Source organism: Myxine glutinosa, chromosome 6 (genome assembly GCF_964187855.1).
Source record: "Myxine glutinosa chromosome 6, kmMyxGlut1.1, whole genome shotgun sequence".
In the NCBI taxonomy this organism is placed as follows: domain Eukaryota; kingdom Metazoa; phylum Chordata; class Myxini; order Myxiniformes; family Myxinidae; genus Myxine; species Myxine glutinosa.
In genome coordinates, this window is record NC_136266.1 from 37,725,579 (window position 1) to 37,744,789 (window position 19,211).

General features: G+C 43.0%; 1 protein-coding gene across 1 annotated transcript in view; it reads right to left on the reverse strand.

The window, feature by feature from the left end:
* Positions 1-1,583: 1,583 nt before the first annotated feature.
* The window catches only part of LOC137429694 (DNA-binding protein RFX7), a 119,986-nt gene continuing 102,358 nt past the window's right edge, over positions 1,584-19,211 (reverse strand). The window contains exons 5-10 of the mRNA XM_068119839.2: positions 16,348-16,464; positions 15,703-15,787; positions 15,309-15,522; positions 14,965-15,215; positions 14,623-14,790; positions 1,584-10,234 (exon numbers count right to left, since the gene is read on the reverse strand). Coding sequence (XP_067975940.2) covers positions 6,416-10,234; positions 14,623-14,790; positions 14,965-15,215; positions 15,309-15,522; positions 15,703-15,787; positions 16,348-16,464 — 4,654 coding nt within the window. The 3' untranslated portion in view covers positions 1,584-6,415. The remainder of the gene's footprint in view (positions 10,235-14,622; positions 14,791-14,964; positions 15,216-15,308; positions 15,523-15,702; positions 15,788-16,347; positions 16,465-19,211) is intronic.

Sequence of the window (19,211 nt, forward strand, 5' to 3'; positions counted from 1 at the left end):
TAATAAATTTGCAAAACTTTCTAAAATCCTGTTTTCTCTTTGTCATTATGGGGTATTGAGTGCAGATTGATGAGGGAAAAATGAATTTAAACGATTTCAGCATAAGGCTGCAACATAATAAAATGTGAAAAAGTGAAGGGGTCTGAATACTTTCTGAATGCACTGTATATGGGCTTGCAGGATAGCCTAGAGGTATTCATACTCACCATAAGCTGTCTATTCTAGGTTTGAATCTCGGCCACGGTATTCTTCACAGGAGTAGGTGAGTTATCATCTGCACTCGGAACCAATTCCAAATTACTTCTCTAACCTAGAGGGGGCAATGCATTGACCAGTATCAGAGCCACACCTCCTCTGCCTTGCCCCCTCACCCCATCCCTACATCCCAGTCAATGATGCTCCCCACAACCATGTGCTGATTACGAAATAAGAAATTGAAGGAGAAAAAGGTTGCTATGCCTGCCTACACAAAACGAAGACTTTGAGGCCAGGATGTAAGCAAATGCTATGAGAAAGGGAAATATGGCAGAGGAAAAAAAAATCGTCAGTTTCCAACAAAACAGTTTATATGGAGGTATGGCCTACGCAGTGGTGAAGTCGAAGCACTGCAGAAGTTGCTGGTGATATTTTTACTTTTAAAATATTTCCACCTACTCCTGTTTTTCATGCTGGCCATCTGCGAAGCATGTACCATAAAGATTAAAGGGCCATTATAAAAAGTACTCAATATCAGTGTGGAAGTCTCGACAAGACTACACTGGGTGTAACGAGGTGTCATGCTCCTGGACAACCTCAAATGTGGGAGGCCATTCAGCCCATGATTGTCTTGTTGCACTCCCAAGTTAATTTTTGCTGCAGTTGTAAACAGTCTGGCATCTTGACTTGGTCTCCAAACTCTGCCTATGACATCCAAGGCCAAGTCCACACATGGCTTACGGACTTCCTCTACTCTCGTAGCCAACGTGTGGCTCTCAACTGATCAATCCTTTCATCTCCTCTCCTTGTCAGGGCTGGAGTACCTAAGGCAGTGCTCTGAGCCCAGTCCTACCCTGATTCCCTTTCTGCGGGACCTTGCATCGCTCCCCTTCTCCACCCTTCAGAGATCTCTTGACAGTTGACTTCCTGTACAAAGTGGGCCGTTTGCTTCTTTCTCACGTTTTCTATTCATACTCGTATATTCGTCATCAGAGACATGTGATGCACTTCCCATTTTCTCTGTGTATAGTTGTCTTCTCCATGTGTAATACCATTTAACTAACCACAAACATGTACCAACTACTCTTTCATCCAGCCACCCTTTTAAAACTAACAAAGGGATTATAAATGTAGAATACAAGTTTTGTTTAGTTAAATGGCATTGATCTCACCATATAAGCAACATGACAGACGTATAATAAAAGACCTGCACAGGCAATGATGTGCAAATAAAATCTTCAAGCAAACAGCAAGTCATTGCGCTAATGCAAACAAAATGCCCGCAGTCCAAATATGCATGGTGGAAGACAAAAGATTGCGAGCAATTTATTTAACATCACTCGAGCTCTAAATTCAAGACAAACAAAAAAATGAACGCAACGAGGGTGTTATGTAGAAAATAATCATTTATTTCATTTTTTTTTAAAACAACCTACAAAATCCGTTTTGAGCTCCTCAACAATAAACACATGTGAGGTTGTAAAAACATTTCAGTGATGCCAATCATTTTTCCGTGGGTTTGTGCGAAGCTGAATTTGCAGGAATCTGCTTTGCTGATGATGTTTTGATGCCAATCGCAGGGCCATCAGCTTACTCTCAGCCTTGTGGATGGAACATGATTTTTTATTTTTTTGATTTTTTACATGAAGAATACACACAACGCGTAATTGCCAAACTACAAATACAAATCCAATGAACGTTTGCTTTGTTTCCTTATCTCACTTCCCTTCGCCCAACCCAAAAACATCCACCCTCAACTACACGTCAGCACCTTGGCTCAGGGAACTCTTTAAGATATTTTTAAAAAGCAAACAAAAACAGTGATACACAGTGCTGGGAATTTCACTGGCACTACCAGATTTTCCACAAAGTGACCTTTTTGCAAGGTATTGCTACATTTGACTGCATCAAGGAAGTGAGAACACCAAACAACTCCTCACCTTCTTTAAAACCCACCTGAGTGTCCTACAAATGCGTGTTTGCAGCCCAAGAGTAAATCGTCAACCAACACTTTCACTTTATAGCATGCCACACACTGTCCAATTATGTTGGGGGTCCTTTTTTTTTCTTTGTTAAAGGGGAACCCAAATGCTCAGCCCACCTCGACGTCAATCTATCCCTTGGTACCCTACAAAATAGATATGATGTGTCTTTTTCTGATTTCCGATTTATAAAGCGGGTAATTTTGTGATTAAATGTCGAAATCTTCTTTTTCACGATTAGCCGTGACGTCACACCAGGAAGACGACCCCCACTTCTGTATTGTTTACGGATCACACAGCAGTACGATTTAACTCATACAGCAAATTATTTTCAAACTTCTACAAATATGCTGTGTCAATATGTCCTTTATGGTTGTAGTAATACAAATCAAGATTGTTTCATGCTACACCAAGGGCTGAGAGATCCAAGGGTTGCCAGAAATTGGAGGAGATTTGTGCGAAATACCGGAGTGTGGATCGGACCTACAAAATGTTGGTTTCTTTGCATAAAACATTTTGCAGAGCACTGTTATGAAGCAACAGAGATAGCTATATCTTCTGGTTATCCGCCAGGATTGAGAGAGGATACCGCTCTTACGATTAAGCGGAAGAAACAGCCGTCGTTCGAAACTAAAGACCATCCAGCACCACTCCTCCCTCCACAATCCCCCATCAACTGTCACCCTAGCTAACAATACTCATGACCACCCCACACCCACCTCCACCATCCCCCTACAATCCCCCATCAACTGTCACCCTATATAGCTAACAATACCCACGAACACCCCACACCTCCCCTCCCCTCCACACCCCCCCCCCCCATCAACCGTCACCCTATATAGCTAACAATACAGGATCAGCTGGTGAAGGCGGGATAAAGCATTTGTCACCCATTTGGTCAGCGGTGTCTGATATGAGTGTGCCTGGCTGGTGTACGGGCTTATTCATGCCATGTACATGCTAATTTGTGCCGTGTACATGCTCGGTCATGCCTTGTATGTGCTGGTTCATGCTGTGTACGTAGTGAGTTGTGCCGTGTACGAGCTGAGTTTGTTCCGCATTGCGTCCGTGCCGTATTTTTTCTGGAGAAATAGAACTGATTTATCAATTAATACGAAACCCCTGACAAACCCTCAATTGAACGGAAAAACAAAACCCACCAATGTGTCATGAACATTCAACCGGTGTTTTCATCTGCACTACTAACATAACACCGCCATCTTCACTGACACCTCCATTGTCGCCATGTTCGTCTGAATTGCTCGCACAATGCTCAAAACAATACGGCTCCATCATTCTCCAGAAAGCATTTCAATCACGAATTTTGTCTCCAATAGTTTCTTCACAATCCCACTGATCAGTTTAAACATAATGAGAGCCTTCAGAGTTGCTAATGACGGTGGAATCAGTATTGGAATCAGAGTTCAACAAGCACGGTTCTCTATGTAAAACCACCATTTGGATCAAGGTGAGTTCATAATGTGACGTCACTGGCGAAATCGAAAATCGACATTCTAGGCCAAAAATGAAAATAAAAAATCCCTTCAAATTAGACCGTGATTAATGATTTTCAATGGTTTTCAGAATAAAATTTTTTTTGCGTTTGGTTTCCCCTTTAAACTTAAACAGGTTCCTCTGCTTTTCAGTAAAAATGAACGAAATCGAATCTCAAAAAACTGAGAATTACTCGATTGGATCATCATTGACCTTGCTCGATTTTGTAGAAATTTTTTTCCCCAATATTTCAATTTAAAAAGGCACCATTAGCAATAAATCGAAAACGACTTAAGCGAATGTCACGATAATTATTTCGAAGGCAGCCATGCCTCGTCTCTTGTCCTTGATTAGGCACAATGCATGTTACGTCACGTGCATATCATGGCATTTTTTTTTCCCGTAGGATGGAAGTAAAACTTATTTTTTGCGAACAATCAAATCTAATTCTCAGTCTGAAATTTGTCTTTGTTTCACTTTGACCTGAGCCAACTTGTTGCAGACTCTATAATCGTATTGAAAGGTTGATGACTAATTAGTCGTGATGCGACCAAGCAGTGTCCTGAAAATTCTACTTGGCAATTGAGCAAATAGTTTGCTTTCCATACAATGTCTCCTTGTTGGAAAAATTTAATTTGAAGCTATCACTGAACACTGATTTGTATCTTGCATCAATCAATTAGTATGGATTACTTGATTGATCAGAAAACCCTTTGAAGTTTGTGCTGAAAATCTGAAAACATGAGTAAAGATTCTTTTCAGGACATTCCTCGCTTTTCGTGCCATTGACATAATGTTCTCCATTAATTGTTGTAAACAAGATGCTACAAAATAACCATTCACAATTTCACCAGAAAGAAATAACAAAACGGAGTACAAAACAGCTAAGCTACCATACAGAACAGGAAAAAACAACACTCCCAATCACAGCCTCTACGACCATCAGCTGCTTGTTCAAGCAGCAAAGACAAAGCACAATCACTGTTTTCACACAACGTATGATGAACCAAAAAATTATTTTGGCAAAAATAAAGTAGGGAGGGTAGAAAAAGTGAGGGGTGTGGAGGAGGGTGGAATGGATAATTTACCCACCAAAATATTTCTCAACCTACCAATATACTTCTCAACCTCAACGTTCAAAAACGGCGCAGCAAGATGCACATAGAAACTTCATCAGTGGAAGATGCATCTTCAACGTTCTCGTCTTTACAAGAAATGTTCTGCAGCGTGGCAAAAAAGCCGTGCGAGTTGCTGCAGAACAGCCAGCGAATATGTCGGGGGTTACAACTCAATATTTTGGAATCTCAAAAGATGATTGGTCTGCTGCCGATCCGAAACCTGATTTTATTCACAACTTTAAAACCTCCGCAATTTTCCTTACTCCTAGAGGAAGAGAGAAATGCCTACAGCAAGTAGACATGATGAAAAATATCTCTTCCAATGAGGAGAAAGCACTAGTATAGGTAGATAAAACCACTGAAGGGGGAGTTTGAGGACATCCATTATTGTGGCCGGCCTACGCACCTGCTCCATCAAACAGTAGGCTGACGATGGATACGCCGCTGAATGCAATCTCAAGCAGCACGCGAGGCAAATAAAGGAATGTCCAGAACGTTTGTTGGGAAAGCGGCAAAGCCTTTCTCATTGTCTAAGCAGTGACAATTACAAATGACAGCCTTGCTCTATGCATATCCACCCTTGGGACACGAGAACTGGTCTTGCTTTTTCCGAATTGGCTCAAACACGCATCTTTGTAAAACACAGATGTCTGTCTACACAAATGTATCATAAGAAAACCTTTACACAAAAAAAAGCAAACATAAGTGAAGAATCAACTAGCTGGGCAGTGATTATAAAGGGCACAGACAAACAATAAATGATTACATTCATATTACCTTAATGACACATAATCAGAACATACAAAACTGAAAGCTATGCAATTTTTTTTAACCTTGCCTAGGGTAGTGCAATTTAAACAAAAAATGCTACTGAAAATAAAAGTTTATGAAAAAAATAAAAATAAAGACCCAGGCAAAGGAGTGCAGATTCTCCTCCAGAGTAACAAATATCCCTGCGAGAAGAATTGTTGGTTAAAAGGACCTGCTGAAGACAACATCCATCACCCAATGAAGGATGACTAGCCTAGAGGCACCGCAGAGTAAAAATATAAGAACAGAAGCCTGCAAAAAACATGTTAACCAATGCCATTCGGAACACGGGCATACTTAAGTCGCCACCTTCCTCAATGACCAATGCCCCGGTGAGGGTGAGATCGTTCCAAGTAGGACTTTGAAGAAAGTACACAATCCCTTTGCAAACTTCCAAAAGTTGCAAAACTCAAGAAGCATGCATCCACACAAACGAACGCAAGTGCGCACACTTTGTTCGTACACTTGTGTGCACTCTTATGCACTCGCACTTCAGGTCTCTGAAATGGGGTGATCCCTGACAGAAAGAAAATCTCCTATGATCCCTCAAGAGATCTTATTCGGATGAGGTTTTCATAAGAAGCGAGAAACGTTTTTCTTCTTTTTTTTAAGGATAAAATTGGTGGAAGTTTTTGAGCAAAAGGAAAGCAAATGTCGAGATTGTTCCCATTTCTCACATTTAAAGTGGTCAGAGTGTTGCACAGGCTGATACAAGCCTGGGATGGGTAGAAAAAGCAGTGGTGGTCATGACTGGCAAACAAACAAACAAACAAAAAAAAACAATGAAAAATCCACAGCATGCTTGCTCCGCTGGGTCTAGTATGCTGCAGGCTGCACCAGTGGACTCATGACATCTCCCTCATTGCAAATCTCTTGCAATATTGAGTCATTACCCATGATGTCCTTCAGCACTTCCTCAGCTGCTACAGGATCACCTCTGCATCGTTCTAGTAGGAAATCTGCAGCTTCAAGCTCAGGGAAATGTAGATCTGCCATATTCCCAAGCTCCTCTGTGGGTATCTTGATATCTGAAAAAGCTGCAGCAGCTGTGCCTTGTGATATAACCATGCCATTGCTTCCCCCACCAGTCAAAGTGGCACCAACCGGAGTAGACTTTTCTCCTCCATTCATCTGTGACTGAAGAGTCATGAAGTCAACAGATGGATCATTAAGAAATGGTGGGCTAGTCATGGTAGATGCAGAAGGCACGTATGGCAGCCCAATATTGTCCTCTGATGACCCATAATAGCCAGGTTTGAAAGATGATGGACTGGGACTATGAAGGGAAGTTGGACCATCAAGCAATGGTGCACTTTCTAGCAGCTCAGTGAGGTTGCGTCGTGCTGTGAATGTGTCCGATGCATTGTTGATGCCCATTCCACGTCCAAAATCACTTGTTGGATTGTCCAGCTTGCTCAAAAGGACACAATCAATCTTATGGCGTATTGGTGTTATTGTTGTTTGCTGTTGATGCTGCTGTTGTAGCTGTTGCAGATGCAGCTGCTGCAGCTGCTGCTGAAGCTGTTGCTGGTGCACCTGCTGTTGTTGATGTTGCTTTGCTTGCTGTTGATGGTGCTGCTGGTGGATATGCTGTTGCTGGTGCACCTGCTGCTGATGTACCTGCTGCTGATGTACCTGCTGCTGCTGGTGCACCTGTTGCTGCTTGTGCACCGGCTGCTGCTGTTGCTGGTGCGTTGGCTGCTGCTGTTGCTGGTGAGTCGGCTGCTGCTGTTGCTCGTGGGTCGGCTGCCCCTGCTGCTGCTGGTTCGTCAGCTGCTGCTGTTGCTGGTGCGTCGGCTGCTGTTGCTGTTGCGCGTGCATTGGCTGCTGCTGTTGCTGGTGCGTCTGCTGCTGCTGTTGCTGGTGCGTCTGCTGTTGATGGTGCGTCTGCTGGTGCTGTGGCTGGTGCTGTTGCTGGTGCGTGGGCTGTTGCTGTTGCATTGGCTGCTGCTGTGGTTGGTGGGTCGGCTGCTGCTGCTGTTGCTGAAGTGTCAGCTGCTGCTGTTGCTGAAGCGTCGGTTGCTGCTGCGGCTGTTGTTGATATTGTGATTGCATCATGAGTTGGACTGGAACAGAGTGGCTTCGAGGGCCTAAACACTCTGAAGCCACCATCGAGAGATCACCGTCAGCTTGAGCACACAAGACAGCCTTGTGGACTTCAGGATTATAGGGACTGGCAAGTGCCCCAGTGGAAAGTCGTGGCCGTCCTCTTGAAGATGAATTGCTGCCACTGAGAGTGCGCTGCCGCTGGGCTGCGGGACTGTGTTGGCATCGATACGTTTGTGTCAGATTGATGTTTCCTCCACATTTTCCATCAAGTGGTGCAGGCACTGCAAATGCCTCCTGAAGCTCCGCAGGGGCAACGAGACCATTGGTCATCAATGGAATCCGCTGCTGCTGCTGATTATGATTCTGTGTTGTGAGAGTTGTAATAGTATCATGAGGCACTGTGCTGTTGGGTACCTGTTCAGAGCCTTGTCTGTATGGCCGCATCTGGCTCTGCGCACTGACAGCGAATGCATGCGATTTGTGAAATTTATTTTCAGTAGGTGGAGGACGTCCCATTGCCATACTCCCATTTGCAAGTCCCAGCCACTCAACTTGCCCTGCAACCTTATTGGGCAATGTGGCAGTAGGTCGCTGCATGGGCTTTGTGGGTCCCAGCACTATGTTAGCAGCATGAACACCACCTCCCGAATGAATGGGTGTGAAAAAGTTGTGCCTGCCCTCAACGGGGCTCGGAGGGATGCTACTACTACAGCTTGATAACGGAGTGCCAGCAGGAGTCACTTGACAACTGCTTCCACCACCGAGTGGTGATTCTCCAACAGGTGTCGTCAACAGGAAGCGAGAGTCAGGGTGTGAACAATCAGTCTGCAGTACCCCATCTAACTCTTGTGTTGGTGAGAGTGTTGCTGAAGACACTGGCGTACCACCAGCTGCATCTGAAAATGAGTGATATAGCACCAGTGCTGTTTGGCCTCCAGCTCCAACGGTCACTGATTGCACCATGGAACCATGTGGTGAAATGCAATCATCTACCTGGTTCACCATGCCCAAATGCCCTCCGGCATTCATCTGCATTTCTTCCAATTTTATGAGCTCTTCCACAATACTCCTGTCATCAACTGAGTCTAAATAGCTACTAGATGAATCAATCCCTGACAATTGGTCTTGTTTCCCAAATGTCCACTGGGCCTGAGATTGCTCCATCACTGTACCATTGTTATCAGGTGCTTCCCTTCCAAGCTGCTGTTGCTGTTCCTTATGATGTGGTTGCTCTTGCCGTTGCTGCTCTTGAAACCCTTCTGCTTTTATGGGCATTTGCTCTGTTGTATTAACAGAGGCAAGGAGACTTACAACAAACTCGGACTGAGGCGTCTGGGCCGAGGCAGAACTACTGACATCAGTACATTGATGTTGACTATGAGCAAAATCAAAGGGCAACTGGTTTAAAAATGATCCTGGACCTGAAGAACCATTACTCTGTTTTTCGCAGGGGCAGTGAGTTTTTCTGGTGTTTATCTCCTGAATGTTCAGGCTGCCCTGGCTTACTGCTGCTCCAGCTACAACCTTAAGTGGGAGCTCATCTTGTGCATTCACCGACCGTTTGGCTGATGGTTCTTCATGCTCCACAGTCGTCGAGGGCGCTAAGCGTTTACGTGTGGTTCGTACCCGTGGCTTCTTTGCAGCTGCGCCAACACTCCGTGTCCTAGTAAGTTTAGGGTTTCCATTTTTAAACATATCTCCATTCACATGGCTGCTTATTCCAACACTTTTGTTTGTTTCCTTAACAAGCCCAATGTTTTCAGATGAAGATTCAGTTCCTAGTTTTGGAATGCTCGGCTCCAATTTTTCAGGAAAGTTAGACGAGACAAGGACATTTCTTGTACTCCATGGAGCTATCGCGTGGGCTACAACCTCAGTGCACAGCTCTGGTCGGGAGCCACCCCCATTCTCACATTTAATCTGTGCCTGTCTGTTTTTTTCCGGACTTGGGCCAAGACATTTTGTTTCTTTTCCCCTTACAACCTTGCACCGTTCACCTGGTGACTTCCTATCAGCCCCTGGAGTTTGGGATCGAACCCTGTACTGTGACTCGGAGGATAATCTGCAGGCACCGCCATTTATGAGAGCTGCAACACCAAGCTTGGAGCCAGCGTCCAAAATCCGTACAGGACTCCTCTCCAGTGTTGAGCTAACAGCTACAGCAGCTGCCTTAGATGGCGTCGTCACGATAGAAATAGTGGACACATTGACAATATTACTACCCACTGCTCCAAGTGGTTTTATAGGACTGCTACCAGCCAGCAACATTGTCGGCGAAGCAATCTGAAGGGGGCCACCAGTACTTGAAGCAAAGAGCTTCGGCAGGATTTGATGGTAGCGTGGTTTCCCACTGCGGTCTGTACAGGGGCTTGTAGCACCAGGGGACTGCAGAACTTTCTGCTGTGGCAGATGATGTTGTTGCTGTTGCTGGTGTTGTTGCTGCGGCTGCTGCTGCAACTGCTGTTGTTGTGGCTGCAGCTGTTGTGATTGCTGGACATGTTGCAAATGTTGGGAAGTATTCAGCCTCTTGATATCCGCAGCGTGCACTGGACTTGCCGACGAAATCAGCTGCTTGGCAGAGCTCACCTGTTAAGTACGAGTAAAAATAAGGAACAAATAGATAATCACTTTATGAAGCAGGAAATCAAAATATGTAAAAATGTATATTTGATGTAACATGTTTTTGAGTTTTTTTGCTATATTTTAAATATGTTATGGGGCTATCAATTTATTACATAAACACAGGGGAAAAAGGTGTACTTGGAATTAAGCTTGCAGGTTATATATGGGTTGGAGGGGGAGGGATGGGGGTCTTTCACTTGGTGTACACATAGATCACTGTCAATTTACTCAGCATAGTTTTAGTCCAAATCACTTTTTATGGTACTTTTGTTAAAAAGACCCTCATTACAGTGCTAGTAAGTGAAGGTTGTGGGAAGCAAGGCCTGCCATACATAGTCGGATTTGATCAAAAGTGTAGAACGTGGAACTTCCAACTAAAGCATCTACATTTAAAATGAGAAAACAGGGTTTGGGGAAGACAAAGAATGAAGAAGAAGAAGAAGAAGAGGAAGAAGAAGACATATTAATGAGATTAAACCATTTGTAGCCTTTCAAGAAATGTTGTTGAAAGTAATAAACGCATGTACACTTTGCTTAACTTCATGGAACTAACTGCTCATGACTGCAAGAGTCTGAGGCACTGTGAGTCTTCAGCACTTTGACACGTGTGGACTTTTACATGAAGAACGGCAGACATGCCTCAGTGCCATACTCTCATATTATAACATTTGTAAATAAAATAACTCGTACAATAACTATTTATATACAATAACTTATGGAATCTGATCATTACCGCAAGTTTAATTCCCATTTGATAATATACTAGGCGTGCCAACCTGTCGCTTTGCTGACGGGTGTAATGAAAAGACAGCATGTTGAACTTCACAAACATAAATTGCATGTCTGTCTGCGAGTCTCAAAGAGGATGTAAAATGAAGTGAAACATGTAAAAAAAAGAAAAGAAAAAAAAAAAGGGATCTTTACCCTCGCCAGAGGAGAGGGTATTGCATTTGGGTCTGCTTGTTTGTCTGTCTGTCTGTCTATCTATTTGTTTGTTTGTCCACACAATGTGATTGAGTGCATTAATTACTTTGGACACCTATATATCTTTAGACCCATTAAGACCCTTAAAACCCCTAATAGTCCTGGCCCTGCTCATAACCCCGTATACAACTCATCCGCAAGAGATTTTGAAACTTGATTTGAGTTATTGGACCATTTACCTTTAAAAATCACACAAGTGCTTCTTCGGAACCGGCTGCGAATGCCCGCTAGGGGTGAAAATCCTAGATGGCCGCCAGTAGCCATAATGAAAATATAAATTTTGAACCACTCACTATAGAAGTATGTGTAATACCTTGTTTTATGGGTTTTTGGGTGTGTGGAATCCATTTGTGACATAATTTTCATGATTGAAGGCCAAGGTCACATGCTAAGGTCAAGGTCAAGGTCAAGGTCAGAAATCACAAAAAACGACGAAAATCGCAGTTTCACAGACATCGAGAAGCAGACTATCAAGTATAACTCACTATTTAAAAGTTTATGATGTAAATTATACTTTGCCTATATGATTGCTTTGATGGATGGTCAAGGTCATGCTCTGGATGTTAAGACCATTGCAATTTTATTACTCATTACCAACTTGCCACTGACCAAGGTTGTTTTATACTCCGCAGGTGTGTAGTGCATATGTGTATCCGCATAGACGTGTCCGATTCTGTCGACATTGTGCTCACTGATCGCCCCTAGTCCTCCACTCCGAGTGGTAGGTATATATTATTTTTTCACAAAAATTGATTCTTTTCTAGATACAGGGTGTCTTAGAAAAAAACAGAACCAGTGTTATCACAAGTGTTGTTATGCTGATGAACCATACTTTTCAAATCTGTATCAACTTGTGAAAAAGAGGGCCCCATTTTTTTCTGTGATGATCTGGGGACACCCTGTATATATAGCATGGATAATTTGGTATCCATAACACAAAGTCAATTATTAGCTGTTATTGTTATTAGTACTTTTTACAGTGTGTAATAAAAGCCCTCTTGTCTTTGTTCCAGTGTATCCTATATTGTGTCAGTGAGAATGGCGGAGAGTAGCAGCCAGAAGTCTACTCCTTTGTGTGCACCTGCTGGAGTGCTACTGACGACTGGTATCTCAAAAGAGTTTGATCCCATGAATTGCATCATCTGCCAACAAACTGGTGATAAAACTACTAAATTAACACAACCGAAAGAAGCTGGTCAAGACAGCATGAAACGTGCTGCGTCAATCAGGAAAGATGTAGTCAGCAAAAGATTGAAAGGAGCAGAAGAGGAAGGTACACCATATGTATATCACAACACTAACAAGTGCTTCAAGTGGTATACTCATAGGCAGAAATTGAATGCAATGGAACAGGCTAAAGCTGTAGGTCAGGATGAAATGGCAGTGACAAAAACTGAATCTATAAAGCCCATGCTGCGCCGCAGCTCTATCACACCGATCCCCACCAAAATTCTGACCCTGTGTGGCTGTAGTGGCAAGTGTAACTCAAAGCGTTGTTCCTGCAAAGCAGCAGAAGTTATGTGTGTGATCTACTGCCACAAGAAGGTTGTTGAGCCCATCTGTGTGAATAGATAAACAAATGCCAAGTTCCCACCTTAGCTCTCTCGTCTGGGCATCTGACTCATATACCATTCATTTTTAGTCATAATTATAAGGAATATGGCTTATATGCAGGTATTATATGGCACTGTAATGTAGCTTTTTTTTTTTTTTTTTTCAGATTGTGTGTTCTAAATAATGAATAAAATGTTCCAATTCATAAGTGAACAATGTGTATGCCTACGATATTGTGAGCCAAATAAAATGAGAAGTTGTAAAATAAACAAGATTTGAAAAAACTACATGGCCTACACTTATTCCCACAGTCAGTTAAGTTGCAAAACATCAGTATTTGTATCACTCATCAAACTTTGATAGTTTGCTTCTCGATGTCTGTGAAACTGCGATTTTGGTCGTTTTTTTTGTGATTTCTGACCTTGACCTTGACCTTAGCATGTGACCTTGGCCTTCAATCATGAAAATTATGTCACAAATGTATTCCCCACACCCAGAAACCCATAAAATAAGGTATTACACATACTTCTATGGTGAGTGGTTCAAAATTTATATTTTCAATATTGCTACTGGCGGCCATCTTGGATTTTCACCCCTAGCGGCCATTCGCAGCCGGTTCCGAAGAAGCACCTGTGTGATTTTTAAAGGTAAATGGTCCAATAACTGAATGAATGAATGAATGATCGTTTTAAGGCCATTTTCCCCGCTAGAGCGGGGGTTAGCCTTGCGGGCCTCATGACAATCATGGTTCCCTGTTTGAGGCAATGTTTTTATGGCCGGATGCCCTTCCTGACGCCAACCCTTGGTCGCCTCTTACGATGCGCAGGGATACGGTGTACCTATTCTAAATCGGGATACACACCGGGATCATTCATCCCAGCAAGCTGGTACTCAATTTGCCGACCTCGGAAGGATGACAGGCTGAGTCAACCCCCCTGGTGTTAATTCAGCGATCGACCGGGATTCGAACCCAGGATCCTAGGATCCCAAGCCGGCACCCTAACCGCTAAGCCAACACCAGGCTAAATGGTCCAATAACTCAAATAAAGTTTCAAAATGTCTTGCGGATGAGTTGTATACGGGGTTATGAGCAGAGCCTGGACTATAAAGACCTCCAAGACCCTTTGGAACCCTAAGATCCTTTAGACCTTTTAAAACCCAAAAGACCCCACATACTCCTGTCTACCCTTTAGGCCTTCACACCTTTCAGACATTTTAATACCATTTAGACCCCTTCAACCCTTTAGACACCTAAGACCATTTTGAGCCTTTAGACCTTTACACCTTCAGGCTATTTGACCTTTACAACTTTTCAGACCATTGAGAAGTATTATTATGTGTAATTTTGCGTGCTTCTACAATGTCCTTCTAAAAGGTTCCTGTTGTCATCGAATAATAAATTACCGTTGGAAATGCTGCATTAAACTCTCATTCTACTTCTTGTTCTTCTTCAATCCCGGACAGATGGGTTTTTAAAACGGGAATCTTTATGATTAAATGGACACAAATTTTTGTTCCAGGCAAATTAATTTTTATCAGCTTTGGAACCCAATAATTCCATCATTCGATTTCCAACGATACCAATTTTATTATCCTCTGACAGCAGGACCCCTTTAGAATGAAGCGTGACAGGCGGACAGACGGAAGGATGCTTCTCCTTTTAGTAATAGATAATCTATCACATATGAACAGCACAATAATGATTCCCTGGTATATTGCTTGATGATGGAGGGCACTCTGAGCAGAAACATAGAGCCATAAGTGACACTGTAGATTGAAGTTTTAAAATGTCCTATAACAAGAAATAGTGTTACCTGTACTCCACTGGGTATTGTGGCAAGGACAATGCCAATGCTTGGTGTACGAGACAGCACCACTGAGCCACCTTTCACCAAGCTAATATCCGTCGTTTTCCAACGAGAATCAGAGATGTTGGGAGCTTTGGGCAACGCAGAGCCTCTGACAGACAGCCCTTTAGTCAGCTAGTATTGGAAATGAAGGAAGGAAAGGAACAAACGGAATAAAATGGGAACAAATGGAGTCAATTCAAAACGACTGAGATGGACAGAACTATAATAATAAATCAACACTGCTTTAGAAATAACGGGTAAAACTCGGAATTCTTTCCCTGAGTCACAATAAAATATTTTACCCACCGTTTGTGCGCCTGGTGAAGCTGGGGGAAGTCGAGGCTCCTGCTGCCTTCTTATGCATGTTTGTTGCAGTTTCCGTTGTAGTTGCAACTTTGTGTCCACACTGGTGGTACCAATTGTTGATGTGCTTGAACCACTTTCGCCTGATGGTGGTGGCGGTAACGCAGAATTCATCCTCCCAGTATGACTAAGGAAGACGCTGTCATCTTCCGCTTTGCAGAAGGGTGACTGTTGTGTCAGGTGTGCTTGCAGGGCTGTTATAACAGAAAGTAAATCACCAGACGTCTGGTTAATACAAGCGAATTGTGAGGGGCTTGGAGATCGAGCAAGGAAGTCAACACACTTACCGTCGGAGGCAGCCATTATCGTAATAGCTGGAGCCGTTTTGTTGGAAACAAAGCTGCTTGTGACAAGGTAGTGCGAGAGGTCAAGGAGGGAGTTGAAGGGTCGACTCAGCATGCCCTGTGCCCATTCACAGACGAGTGAGCATGCGGCGGCCATCACCCTCTTCACTTCACCTCGCTCCCAGACCTTCCCATCCCCATCTGCATTTTCCTCCACCTATATTTTAAAAAGACCAAATAAAAAATATTACAAACATCAACACGTCATCACGTCTATTATTTGACAAGCAGAGCAGTCCGCACATCACCCAAAAGAGATTGGGCCTTTCAAATACCGAATAAAAACGAATGGATAGTTTTCACAAGGAATTTCTAGCACAAATAGCAAAACACTTACAGCATCATCCTTTTCGTCAATGCCAAGCCGGGGCAGAAATGGGCTGTGGATGAGGGATTTCTTCCTCAATCCGCTGTAGCAGTACGTGCTTGGAAGTCAAGGGCCTTGCGGGATCACGTTTGTCCTTTTTCAAAATATCAGTATTTAACCTAATCATTGCTGTGGAGTACAGCTGTGTACATCAATTTGGAGTTTAAAGGTAAGAAGATCAGTGACATCTCCCAACACAAAACCGAACAATCCAAAGGATTGCTGCATAGTCGTAGACTCTCAATCTGTTGATGCCTCTTATCTGATTGTATAAAGCTTACTCATTTTAGGATCTACCCTTCTCTGGTTTGAGGGTATAACAAGCAACTCTTTCCTTACAGATAACAGATCGAATGCTACCCATTTTCAATTACATTTTGCTTTCATCACAACTCTGAGAAATCTGGTCCCACTCTTCCCTCAAAGATTGAGAGGTTAAAAACCATCAACATCAATCTCAATGTTACCGCTTCAAAGCAAACAACTTGCGGGGTTCTCCCCCCCACAATAATACACTCACTTTGATGAACCCAGTGCATCATGGTCTGCACAAGCTGCAGAACTTTTACCTTAACCTTTTCCAACCGTTCTCGACAACACCGACTGTAAGGATATCGAGACTGGCCTCGTGTGCCGAGCCTCCGTGCCTTCATGTTTGGAAAGACGCTCTTCATGAGTTTGCCAAAGTCTGCAGCGCTCAGCACTCGGTAGCTCAGGTTTTCACAATGCACCCTATAAGGAATGAAGAGGAGGAAGGAAGAAACAAAGCTTGAGCAAGTTCCAGCTGGAAGTATATGCCACTGGCAGTGGTATGGTGTTTTCTGCATCAGTCCAGCTGCTGCCTCGAATAAGCCGTGTGCAATAGACGTCACTTCTGCTGTGAGGATGAGGCTGCGTAATGCTGCTGCCATTATGGGAGACAAGGCGAGATGTTTACAATGAGAAGCATGTACGAGCTGGTGCGATTTAAAAGTGAAAATGCCGTGCTTTTGTCACATTTGTTTATCGCCAATAAAGCCGGACGGGATGCATATTCCGGAGAGACGTGACATCATTGCATACTGCCAATATCAGATGAGAGTAAATAATAGCAGCTCATAAATTCCAAAACATTACCACACAAAATGAGATTGTACTTTGCAAATTGCTCAAGGGCCCTTTAAAAAAAAAGGCAATTCAGACAAAGGGAATAAACTTGTGCCAGATGCAAGTCGTTGACCAAATATCACGATGCGCTTTAAATAATGCAATAGATATCTTGATTTAGAGTTACAAAAGTCCAAGTACCTTAGAGAATCCTAGGTGAGTTAATGAGTCTTCAGAGATACAAATTGTGCAAACTGGAAACTACTGGTTAAGCCAAGATGACAATAAGAGGCATATTTGGCTTATGAGCAGAGACAAAACACTTGCCCTATTTTCTTATATAAAAGGAGACTATGTTACAGAGCAACCTAATATTCATACCACGATAGTCTGGTGCAAGTAAAATTGTCAAGGACAAGCTGTGGTTTTCTCTTCAGCACACGGATTTGTGAGGTTTGTTTAAAAATCGTTGATGTAGGGTGCATCCCGTACAGCTGCTCTCAGGGAGTTCCGTGACAAGCTCGAGCAAGGCCCCAGGGCGAACAGTGCAAGTAGCAAATTGCCATCTCACATCATTATTACACCAATCTGTGAAACTCATTTTTTTGCCAATTCCGTCAAGGCAGCATGTTCTTAGTTACCTGTGTGGCGGTCAAAAGTTGGTTGCTTCAATTGCAGTTGCTTCCTGGAGTGAGATCATGCAATCTAAGTGAGTATTTTGAGGAACGGAACATCTGTGCCTTCCTTTGGAAGATCTTGTTTTTGGGGGAAAGGAAGGGAGATGTTTGGAGGTAGGTGTTTTTTGGGGCTTTTTATTTTGATAGCATGGCCTTGTAGCATTGTTGCACTCTTGCATTCACTGCTGATACCCGGATTTCTTATTCGTTTTGCTGTACCTGCTGAGAGCGAAACTCTACATTTGGCAGTTCAGAGACTTAGATCGATTAATGTTAGTATCCGTGTCTTTAAACCAAGCTATAATAATAACAAGAATAAAAAGACATAAAATGTCATAGCCTCACCATGTTTTTAGTAATTTTGCTGTACGGAGTTAAAGGCTGTCAGTCAGCCATCTTTGGTCTGATGACAAAACAAAATCTTCTGCATATGTATGCTCATGTATTGTCTTTGTGCCAAGTTTGAAGAAAATCTTTCAATTCATGTCCGAGAAATGGATGGGGACACGTTTAAGTAACAAAATGGCCGCCAGTCGGCCACCTTGGATCTCATCTCGAAATAAAATGACATGCATATGTAAGCCATCATTCATTATACGTGTGCTAAGTTTGAATAAGATCAGTAAATGCATGCCTGAAACATGGTTGAGGACGTGGTCAATATCGGGTTTTTTACAACTAAAATGGCCACCAGTCTAGCAGTTGTCCATCTTTGATCAATCGCAAAATAAAGTGCACATATTTGCCATCATGTGCTGTGCTTGTGCCGAGCTTGAACAAAATCGGACCTTGCATGTCCGAGAAATTGTTGGAGACACGTTTAAGTAAAAAATGGCCGCCAGTTGGCCACCTTTGATCTGATCTCGAAAAAAAATTGGCACGCATATATAAGCCATAATTCATTATCTGTGTGCCAAGTTTGAACATCGGCAAATGCATGTCCGAGATTGGTTGTGGATATGTTCAACATCGGGGGGGTTTTTGTTTTTTTTACAACTAAAATGGCCACCAGCCAGCCATCCTTGATCGCATCGCAAAACAAAATTATGTGCGTATGTACAGTCACGTGAAAAAGTAAGTACACCCCATGTAAAGTTTTGACTTTTTCAACATATTTCAACATACAGCCATTTGATCTTCATTTCAACAATATTGATAGATAAAGGTGATATAATATAACAAATATCATGAAACATTTACATTTTGTAGTCCATTGTATAATTTAAATAAACATACATGCAAATTTCGCATGTGGAAAAAGTAAGTACACCCTTGGCTCTAATAGGTGGTATTGCCCCCTTTGGCAGAAACAACCTCAAGTAGGTGTTTCTTATAACTGTCTACCAGTCTCTGACATCGTCTGGGAGAAATTTTTGCCCACTCCTCCATGCAGAATTCTTTCAGCTGTGCGATGTTTGAGGGGTTTCTTGCATGCACGGCTCGTTTCAAATCCCCCCACACATCTCGTTGGGATTTAGATCCGGGCTTTGACTTGGCCATTCCAGAACCCTCCATTTCTTTATTTTCAGCCATTCCTTGGTGGATTTAGTGGTATGTTTAGGCTCATTGTCATGTTGCAAGGTCCACCTTCGGTTGAGCTTCAACTTTCCGACAGATGGCCTCACATTATCTTCAAGCACCCTCTGGTACAATGAAGAATTCATAATGGATTATATGATGGTGAGCTGCCCAGGCCCTGATGCAGCAAAGCTGCCC